This window comes from Pteropus vampyrus, unplaced genomic scaffold, assembly GCF_000151845.1.
Source record: "Pteropus vampyrus isolate Shadow unplaced genomic scaffold, Pvam_2.0 Scaffold1, whole genome shotgun sequence".
In the NCBI taxonomy this organism is placed as follows: domain Eukaryota; kingdom Metazoa; phylum Chordata; class Mammalia; order Chiroptera; family Pteropodidae; genus Pteropus; species Pteropus vampyrus.
The window spans coordinates 4,161,718-4,172,928 of record NW_011888782.1 but is presented as its reverse complement, the minus strand read 5'-3'; the positions used below and the strand labels follow the sequence as shown (position 1 = coordinate 4,172,928).

Genomic DNA, 11,211 nt, shown 5'->3' with positions numbered 1-11,211 from the left:
ACTTGATACAATTTCCAATTCTGCCACTTTCTATTTGTAAGCTCATGGTTAATTCCTCGAGGAGGAGGACCCAGCACTTGTTGTTTGGGTATCTGAGAGCCAAGGGCACTTTGTCTGCCTCCCCTACGGCTGCCCTGGGAGCCCAGGGAATCCTCACCACCCTCTGCCCCAGGAAATAGGGTCCAGGCAGCACCATAGGGCACCAGGCAGAAGGTGCTGGACGCATCTCCATGAAGGACCTGGGACTGTCAGCAGAGTAGCATGGGCTGTGGTATGGGGGCTAAGAGAGGGTGTGAACCTTTGGCAGATGGCGCATGGAGGGTGCAGGCTGCTGGGGTCAGGTGTGCCAACCCCCCGCCAGCGTCCATGACCAATCAAGTTACATCATGGTGAACATGGATGCAGGGCAGCTTAAGCCTGAGATGGGACACTCCCTCCTCACCCATGCTAGCCCCACAGAAGCCTGGAGCTCAAAATCAACTCCAGGGAGACAGGGAGAGGTAGTGGTTGCACACTATGTGAATATACTAAATGCTACTGAATCATTCACTTTACATGATTAATTTTAGGCCATATGAATTTCACTTCATTAAATTATTTTTTAAAGAGTGGGGGGATATAGGTTGCTTCACCTGGCTCTCTCAGGATACTTGCTCTCGGAACCCAGTGCCATTGTGTAGCAAGCCACAACTAGCCCCGGTGCAGTGACCTCATGGAGAGAACAGGCAAAGACATTCCCACTGAGGTCCTAGCTGATGGCCAACATCAACCTTCAGACCTGTGATCAGCCTTCAAGAGATTCCAGCTCCCAGATGTTGAGTCATTTTCAGGCAGTCTAGCCTAGTGAAGAATAGTCCCGCTAAGTCCCCAGATACCATGGAACAGAGACAACTGACCCCAATGCTCCTTTTCAGAATTTATGACCCACAGAGTCCAATAATAAAAGGGTTGTTGTTTTACACCATTACGTTTGGGTGATTTATTATGCACCAGAAGATATCTAGAACATCTGCTTAAATAGCATAGTTGTCCAAAAACCATACAGGTGAGAAGCAACCCATAAAATTGGATGTATTTTGATACTTATGGTGTCTTAGCAGTTGCCTGGCTGAGTTCTTCTTTTTGCCTGAGAAGGGATCCAAAGCCAGGGAAATTCCACTGTTATCTAGTGAGGCAGAACTGGGTCAAGATCCCAGCTCAGGTTCTGTCACTGTCCCACACTGCGGTACCCATTAAAAGTATCTTCAAGACCTTCACTGGACTCTATTAATATAGCAATATAAAAATAATAACACACGTGAGTGCTTGGTACTCTCTGAATGCTTTCCATATATTAACGCGTATTCAGTCTTCACAAAAACCCTATAAGGTAAGTATGGTTATTATCCTCAATTTACTGATGAGAAAACTGAGACACAGATTAAGTAACTTGCTAGGAAACTTGGGGAGCCAGGATTAGCTCCCAGGCAGTCTGGCTACTGAGTCCATCCTAAGGAAGCAAAGGAAAAGCAGGCTCCGCGGTGGGCCTCACCTGATGGGGCTGATGGGGGACTGAAGGGCCTTCCTTTCACTCTCCGGCAAAGGCTCCCAGTGGAAATCCAGCTTCCAGTCCAACACCCCACGCTGTAGGTCCCTGGAGGGGTAATACTGGAAAGTCTTCCAGTCAATCATGTCGATCACTGGAGACACCACCCGGCTCCTGGAAAGGATGGGAGAGTCAAATAAGGAATGCAAACCACTCAGTTGCTGGGGATAGAAGCATAATCGATACACCCACCGCCCAATATGGCGGCAGCCAGCCACATGTGGCTACTGGGCACCCAAAAGATAGTGTGTTTGAATCTGGATGTGGTATAAGTGTGAAATACACACTAGATTTAGAAAACAGTATGAAAAAAAAGTAAAACATCTCAGTAATGTTTATATTGATTATATGTTGAAATGATAATATTTTGGATATATTGGGTTTGTTTAAATATATTTAAATTAATTTCTGATTTCTTTTTATTTTATAATGTGACTACTAGGAATGTTTAAATTACGTACATAAAAAAAATTTAAAAAATAAATTACGTATGTGGCTCATGTTGTATTTCCATTGGTCAGCACTATTCCGGAAAATGTTTTTCCATCAGGAATTGGGGGCCCATTTCATTAGAGAGTGCCTGCCCCTTTCTTTCTTTAAAAACCTCCGTTGACAGCACTAAGAAACAGGAGAATGGGGTGCTTGGCTCAGCTCTACCATGAATGAGCTGTGTGATCTTGAGAGAGCTCTTGGACCTCTTCGGACCTCAGTTTCCTCATTTGTAAAATGAGGGTTGAACTACTTCCCACCAAGGTCTTTCTCAGACGTAAAGCTCTAGGGCTGTGGCTTGTCACCTTTTTGGGGTCTTTGATTCTTTTGAGAAGCAGGGGAAGACTAGGGAGCCCTCCTCAGAAAAAAATAATCACATGCACATGTACAAAATATTGCACGCAATTTCACGGGGTCTGGTTCTTATTCCTCCCTGTATCATAACACTTGATTGATTTGAGGAAGCAGGACTCTGCCAAGCCCCAGAAGTGTCACTGGTGTTAGTGTATCTGCATGTGAGCTCATGGTATCTACCAGCAAACCAAAGTCCTGAGTCTAGGTTTATCCGTTCAGTTATTGATGCTGTTGGTGATTGTATTTTATCCCCCTCCCCTTTCTTTTCCATAGGCTGTGATCCAGCTTCAGAGAGGATGATGTGGGAAATTGGTACAGATCAGAAACTTCACCTTTTAAGTAAACAGGTAATCACTCAGGTGTACCAGGAGCTTCTCTCCACCTGGACAATATATCAATCACATTTTTTTTTTCCTAGCCTCTCATGACTTCTAAAATCTGTGCTGTGAAATGGGTAAGGCCATGAACTCAGAGGTGGCTGGCAGGTACCACTCTAAGGAAAGTGAGGTTCCTGGAAGTAGAGACGCCAGCCAGCCACGGTGCGTTTATACTCCCATCGACTCCCGTCTCTGTTCCCTTCATCTTGGAGAAAGTCAGGTCTGGCGTAAGTCCAGGCCCAACAGAGAAGGCCAGGGTGGTCCTGAGATTCAATTATCTGCTTTAACCTGTGGCCTTTAGTGACTGATATTGGTGTGAGGGGTCATGGGGTTTATATTTAGATCAGGGATCTTAATAAGCTTTTCCTGCCCTTTTCACATCGCTCCCTCTGGAAGGTAAAGGGAACTTAACCCCCCTTGTCTCTGCTATTTTGGGACACCCTGCATGGACCTAAGAAAACTGAGAAGCAAGATCAAGGATGAAAGGAGGGCACTCAGCCTTTTACCCATCTCCGTTTACTGGAGAATGAACTGAGCAGATGGGATAGATCTGGCTATTGGCAAAGCATTTTGTGGAATTTCAGAATCAAGAGCCAGGGAGCCATGTGGCTGAATTTTTAAGAATCTCATCAAATTTGTGTCATCTCAGTAATCATAGTAGGGAAATTGCATTTGAGCAGCCACACAATCAATTTGTCCTAGACCTCTGAGCTGTGCCCCTTTGACAGAGTGTACATTACTTTTCGTCAGAAAATGAGAACCCTAAAACTCATTAAATTTTTGCTCTGTTTTGCTGGAAGTTCAGAGTCAGATGTACAGCTCACTTCTACTAACTTCATTACCCCTGACTCCCATCTTTTCCTTTGTGAAATCTCCTTTTCCTTCTATTTTAACCAGACACATATGTGATTAATCATGAGCCTCTTTGAATTCATTTTGGATACAGATGAAGAATAAAATCTCAATAAAGGAAGTGAAAGATGTTTTCTGTTTTGGTTTTTATTTTCATGGACCATAGTAACTGGGCTGAATTAGGGAGTAATGGCAGTCTAGGGACTCGAAAAGAGTGATTAAAAAAAATAAATCCCAAACGATCTTATATTTAGCTTTGGATTTTGTACCTACAGATGTGTCTGATGTTCTTGGAATTCACTTAAAGCAAAATAGCAAAGCTGCCCTGTCTGACTTGGAAAGAACTAGAAGTGTCTGCTTACTCCATCATTCTTGCTTGTGAATTGGCTTTTAATGCTCAGGTAGATAGGAGGTGGATCCTCTCTTAAGCCTTTCTAAGCTCCAAGAGGTCAAGTGTTTTGATTTCAAAAGACAAATAGAGGCAGCTGAGTTGTCAACAAAGACTGGCTCGGCTTCCTCTTCACATGCCCCTCCTCTGCGATTTGGCCATTTTGTGGTCTCCCCACACCTCATTCACAGCTTCCTGTGCACTCTGTTTTCTCTGGGCCCCAGCTTTTGGGCTAAGTTTTCGACATCAATTTGGGGAGGATGCAAACATTCAGTCCATATCAGGTCAACTAATAAAGTACCATTCATATATTCAAAAGCTAACTGCAGCTCCAACCTTACCAACCAACACTGTTACCACAAGAAAGAATAAGTCCTGGTTTTTTCCAGCCCCTCTTTATTTTCTGTGGACGTGGATGTCCCTCCAGGGCTGCAATAGGTAAAGTCATTTGGGAAATCCACTCGAATTATTGGTGTTTGCAAAAAGCTTCTTACACTGAGAAGCAAAAGGCGTTAAATTCTCTCTTCCCAGAGCTCCTGCTGCTCACGTGTGACCCCGAGACTGGGGTCAGCCCTTCCCAGACTCTGTCATGCTGAGGGGGTGTGGAGTAGGTTGGGGCTGGAGAGGTTCCTTGGGGACATCAGACCCAGAGAAGGCTGCTCCCTCTGCCGGGCTGGGAGGCATCTTGAGCCCGCTGCTGCTTCTCAATACACATACTCACAAACTCTCTCGCACACTCACTACCTAAACACACACTCACGTGGGATTCCTCAGGCTGCCCTCTATCATTTAACCCCGTGACAGAGAGGTAGGAGGCGTTGTGTTCCCTGCCCCACCCTGCATCTCCCTACTGAGCAGGCTCAGCCCTGGCTCAGCTCTAGGTGACCTTAAGAACTAGGTGTCTCTAAGATAGGGGACCAGACCAGTCTTCATGTGGAAAACAGCTTGGACAGCCTCTTGAGCGAGGATTGCCCCTAAGATGGTGCTGCTTTTCAACACTTCACCAAGGACTGCCCCTTTCCCCTTGGAAATCTTCATTTTTCTCGAGCCCTGACTCTCATTCCTTGGCTAGAATACTGGAGCTGGCAGTCTGCACCAGACAGTTGGCAGCTGTAATGACAGCTACTCTTGATGTTCATCCTTGTTACTTTATGTAGAAACCAGCCACCAATCACCACCTCTTAAGACTGCTCTAAAAACAATTTCTCTTAAAATAAATAAAAAAATAAAAACTCTGTCTGAGGCTGTTATATAGAGTTATGTGGGTTGTACATTGCCCAATTTTAAAGAAGGCCTCAAATATCATAGACACTATAACTTTGCATATTTATTTCTAAATTATCTGACAGCACTAAAGTGTCTTCTTCTAACAAAATGAGTGTATTATGACAAATTTTCTGAAGAATGGGAGTAAATGGTCATGGAGAAGGGCCTCTTTCCACCTATTCACACCAAGCTGCCATATGGGTTACGGCAGACGCGGTCTGTGGGCAGGCGCAGGGAACCAGGGCTAGTCACCAGGCCTTGAATTTTCTGACCAGGGTGTTGAGAAAGTTATGACTCTTTAAATAGTTGATTTATGTCTTATCACACTGTTTACTTACCATTTCCATTCTACCTTTTTAATGAAAGCTCTTAAATACCCTTCCTTGCTTTTTGGGCAATGGGTCCTCACCTGGTGACAGAATGTCTCCTGCTATGAGCCCTAGAGACAGCCAGGGCCCTTTCCTCTCTCAAAGAACAGCAGCTATTAGGAGCTGTGCCCAGTGGCTTCTACAGCTTTGCTTTACACGAGTTGAGGAATTGCCTGAGCAAGGTCACTGAGGGAGTAAAGCAAATCTTGAAAGGGGATGCTCTCTCGGGCCATCGCTCACAGAGCATTGCTGTGTGTAGTGGAAAGAAACGAGAACTTAGACCCGGGCAAAGTAGCTTTTCTTTCAGACCCTCATCTGTAAGGGCATGTACACCAAGCTATGGGGCCCAGAGGAAACGGAGTGCGCAGGAAGCTGTGAATGAGGTGTGGAATCACCTTAGGACCCAGCAATTCCACTTCCGGGCATTCATTCTAAGACATCCAAATCATGAATTTGAAAAGATATATGCACCCTTATATTCATCGCAGCATTATTTACAATAATCAAGATATGGAAGCAACCTAAGTGTTCATTGATAGATGATTGGATAAAGAAGTTGTGGTACATATATACAATGGAATATTATTCTGCCTTAAAAACTACTAAAATCTTATCATTTGCAATAACATGAATGGACCTAAAGGGTATTTTGCTACGTGAAATAAGTCAGACAGAGACAGACAAATAACACACGATTTCACTTACAAATGGAATCTAAAAAACGAGGTAAATGAACAAACAAAACGGAAACAGACTCATAGATATAGAGAAAAAACTGATGGTTGTCATATGGGTGGGGAGTTGAGGGGCTGGGTGAAAAAGGTGAAGGAATTAAGAAGTACAAATTCGTAGTTACAAAATCGTGTTGGGAATATAAAATTCAGCATAAGGAATACAGTCAATAACATTGTAATAACTATGTATGGTGCCGGGTGCATCCTAGATTTATTGGGGGCTCACTTTGTAAGCTGTATAAATGTCTAACCACTATGCTATACACCTAAAACTAATAATAATTTTGAATGTCAGTTGCTGGCTTTTCATCAAAGGTAGTGATAACCGCGATGAGGTGTTACCCTTCGCAGGGGAATCTGCAACCTAATAGAAGCTGTTCTCCAGGCCTCAGTTTCTGTATCTATAGAACAAGGTAAGTAGACTGGAGGACTCTAGCCTCCCTTCCAACTCTACCTCCCTATGCTTCTTAAAAGTCTCAAACATCCAAAAAATCCCTTAAGAATGTGTTGCTCTCTGATGGTGGAGACTTAGGCACTTTCTTTGATGGTGAGTAGGTGTTCTATGAGTGGCTGAGGCTATCGACTATATCCCCCACTCCCACCTCTGGATCCCCAGACCCCAGGGGTGAGTTACCTATCACCAGCTATTCTGCTGAGGAGGGGTTCCAGCCAGCCTGGGTGGCATTCGCAGTGGGAGTCCATGAAGACCAGCACATCCCCAGCAGCCCTGGTGGCGCCCAGCATCCGGGCCCTGATGGCGCCTAGCCTCTTGTTGCTCCTGAGCAGCTTCACCCCCTCCAACCTGGCCACATATTCACTGAGAGCAGACTTGAGCTGTCCTGGAATCAACAGGGTTTTGGTCAGTGGGGTAACAGATGCTACGGCCAGTGAGAGTGTGATGACAATCACTAGAATCGGTGGCAGAAATTCTCTCCTGGGAGCTGTGGTGAGCACAAGGGGCCCGAGAATCAGATACGTCATCACCGTGGTTGTGGCTAAGATGTCAGTTGTTTCATTAGTTGTGGTAAGTCAGGATACTCTCCAGTAACGACCAGGAAGGATGATGTCATAAAACCAGGAGAGGAGAGAACGTGCTAACCTCCTCTAAATGCAGCAGCGAGATTGTAGCAGACAATGTTGGTGCCCTGTTCAGATGCCCTGGGACCCTTTTACTGCTTTGGTTTGGTTCGTGTGTCCTCAGCTGATGTGGGTTTGTTGTTAACTACAATTGCATCCTTCCCTGGGGACATGCCCTTGGGTATTGGAACTGCCACTCCCGCAAGTTCCGGGGAGTCAGGCGGAACGTGTCCAGACTCAATGACCAACCATTGCGGGGGCACAAAATCCCGCTGCCTTTCTACAAGGCAGGACAGATTCTTACACTGCAGAGTTACCCATGGGATCAGGCTGCGGACTTCATCTGAAACGACATCTTGGTTCAGCTCCTTCCTCTGCCTCTCCAACTCCCCTACAGGGTTCCCTCCCCTGATAGTACACCCCCCAAATCACGTGCACATGAATCCTCATCTCAGTCTCTGCTTCTAGAGAACTCGACCTAAAACAGTGGTCCAGGAAGTCAATGGCAGAAGGGTCCCTGAAATGTGGTCACTGGTGGTGCTGGCCAAAGAGGTCTCATTGCAGGGGTAGGGGTGGGTGGGCAATGCGGTGGGTCAAAAAAAAGTGAGAGGCGAAAAACTGAGACCAAGAGTCTAGATTCTCTCTTAGGAATGATGTTTTTATAGGAGAAAAGAGAGACAGAGTCTTAAGGAGAAGGCAATAAATAATGAGAAATGTGTGTGTTTGCGTAATTTTCTTTATGGAAAAATGAACAAGGAGAAGTATTTAACTGCAATAAACTGGCCCTATGTGGCCAAAAAGAATGAGAGACTTGTTAAGTTTTGTGTTTATGATAATTCTGTGTGTGTGTGTGTGTGTGTGTGTGTGTGTGTGTGTGTGTGTGTTGCGTGTGCCAACAAGAACAAGCCAGTGGGGGTGGAAAGAATAATTTGATCATTCACAGAGAAGTAGTGTCCTTCATGAAGTCTTGGAAGTGGGGAGCCAGCAGTCCACTGGCCCAAGACCTCCTTGAGGGCAAGGTTTATACCTCATGCATCTCTTCTGCTCAGGGGCAGCCCACAGTGGGCACTCAGTGGATGTGTGTTGAACAGAACTGAGCCAAAGAGCACGACTTTCCCTGGTTCCCCAGCCTGGAGCCTGGCGGCTTTGTTAGCTGGGTCTCCAGGGAGGCAGAAGGCTCAGGCAGCCTCGCCCAAAGGCCCAACTAGACTCCCTAGGGAGCTGCCTTCTGAGCAGCATGTAGTTCCCCAGGAATATTTTTCTGCCAGGAAACTGTTCTAAGCAATGGATGTAAGGATCCCAGTCACTTGGCTGTTGCATTTCTCAGTGGTAAAAATGTTGTGCTGATTTATTACTTTGTAATTATTTTTCTGGAAAGCTTTTGAGCTCCAGCTCCATTCCCTAGAGAAGGATTTCTGTTAGTGAAGCTGTTAAAATTTCTGAACTTGGACTCTGAGAATCAGCCTCTTGGTGACTCCACTGTATTGAGTATTGTTAGTTGTTTTTCTCGATATTTATTCTCCCCTTCCACCTCGCTAATGGAAACTTTACTTTTTCAGGGCACTAACCTACCCAGACTCCCTTGCTGCTAGCAGTACCTTTTGATCCAACTCTGATAGAAATACATTGAGTAAGAGGATTGCGGAAAACTATCGTTTTACTGATATTTTTCTAAAAGGACAAACTTGTCTGGCTTCTGCCTATCTGCTTTTTACCCTTTTCCTGCATGGAATGGGGGATGTGACGCCGAGAGGTATAGCAGCCTCATTGTGATTATGAGACCAAAGACCAGCCTCCAGTACAGCTAAGTGGAAAGCAGAGGGGCTGAGGACATTGGAGTGGCCCACACCCCTGGGGCCCTGCTCCTTTGCCTCTGCACATGAAAAGAGATGGGAAGTCTCCCAAAGGGACACTGACATAACACAGTTCATCAGCTGATGGGGGAGGGACCATAAGTGTGCTATTGGGAGGACTCCAAACCCCAGTCAAGGGTTTGGAGTCTCTGGGTACCTTGGCCAGCTGACCCAGCCCAGCCCAGGACCTGCTCATTTGTCTAATAGACAGCCAGATGCACCTCAGTAACCGTGTGTACTCCTGAGGCCTCTGGCTAGTCTGACTCACTGCCATGTCCAGGCTGGACAAATCCTCAACATGAGGACCTTAGAAAGAGCTAACAGAAGCATCTATCCTGTCCTCTGTCATTCCCTTTAGAAAAGTGGTTGGCAGACCTCACAAACACTCAGCTTCACTCAGAGCAATCTATCTCCCCATGAAGCCAGGAAGGGCTTCTGTAGGCAATTTGAGACAAAAGTGTATTGTCCTCAGGCCCGAGCCAAAGATGAGAGCAGTGCGGCCCATGGACCAGCAGCATCAGCATCACCTGTGAGCTTGTTAGAAAAGTCCGTTCTTGAGCCTGATACCAGATCCCGAAACTGTGAGGGTGGGCCCAACAATCAGTGTTTAACAAGCCTGCAGGTGATTTTGATACATATTTAAGTTTGAGAAACACTGACCTAGAAGTCAGGCTGGGGTTTGCTCTGCCTCATCTTCTCCCAGGTACCCAGCCACGCAAGGGGCTGGTCCCCAGCAGTGAGTTTCCTGTCAGTGGAACTCTGCTGCACTTGGTGTGACTCAGCTCTGGTCAATTCCCCTCTCTGGGCCCCCCATTTCCTCATCTGGGAAGTGAGTGGATTGGACTAAATGAGAACAATTTAATCATTAATACTTGTATGGTGCTTGGCCCAGTGTCTAGGAAGCAGGGAGCACTCACAAAATGGCCACCCCTTGTGATTCTTGAGTGTCTTGGGCGGAAGTTTATTGGTCTGTGTAGAGGTTGGGACCCAGGGAAGACTCCCCTGCCGCATGGGACCGAGCTGGAGCAACCCTTGCCTTGTATGTCTGTTCACCTTCTCTCTCCTCTTCCCCTACCTCCGCATTAGTTTCCTGGGGGCCCTTCAGTAATGAGTTACCTGCACCTGAAGTCTCACCTGAAGGTCTGCTTCTGGGAAACTTTTCTAAGCAGTTTCCAAACTCCAGTGTTTACGTAGGAACCACCCCCTTCCCCCAAGATTCCTTCCCGCCCGAGGGAGCCTGGGGGAAGCCCATAGCCACCTTGCTGGCTGAGGTCGTCCACGAGGATGATCTCCTTTAGGAAAGCCCTGGGCGCTGTGTCAAGGATGCTGTGTACGGTTCTCAGGAGGGTGGACCAGGGCTCGTCATGGAAACAGAGGATGATGCTGGCTGTGGGCAGGCTGTCCTCAGGGTGCTGCTGTAGACATCTGCAGGGATGAAAACCAGGGAGCCGTGGGGAAGAATGATTGAAAGAAGTGTTCAACATCCTTGAACTCACTCCCAGGCCCTGGCTGGGGCTGCTCCAACCACACGTCTCTTTCCCAACTCAATGGCTCTCCCTGGGTTTTCTTAAAATTTCCACATAAAGAGAGCCCATTCCCCGCCACCAGCCCCCACATACACACACACAGTAATGCTGCCTACTGCCTCCTAGATCCTCAGATCCCAACACCTTCTTTACAGTGTTTAATCCACGCCTCTCTCATAGCAGGTGAGAGGCGTTGCCATCATTCTCAGCAGATGATGGTCCTAGCCTGTAAAACGTGAATGAATGACGGTATTACCAATCTCATGGAGCTGGTTGGTGTGAGGCCTAAATAGGATGGTGTACGAAGCAAGTGGTGTATGAACACTTTCATCATCCGTTTAA

At 46.5% G+C, this 11,211-nt stretch overlaps 1 protein-coding gene across 1 annotated transcript in view; it reads right to left on the bottom strand.

Moving 5' to 3' along the window:
* The window catches only part of GALNT15 (polypeptide N-acetylgalactosaminyltransferase 15), a 48,286-nt gene that overhangs the window by 14,722 nt on the left and 22,353 nt on the right, over positions 1 to 11,211 (bottom strand). Inside the window, exons 2-4 of the mRNA XM_011354841.2 lie at positions 10,602 to 10,768; positions 7,048 to 7,252; positions 1,532 to 1,699 (exon numbers count right to left, since the gene is read on the bottom strand). Coding sequence (XP_011353143.1) covers positions 1,532 to 1,699; positions 7,048 to 7,252; positions 10,602 to 10,768 — 540 coding nt within the window. The remainder of the gene's footprint in view (positions 1 to 1,531; positions 1,700 to 7,047; positions 7,253 to 10,601; positions 10,769 to 11,211) is intronic.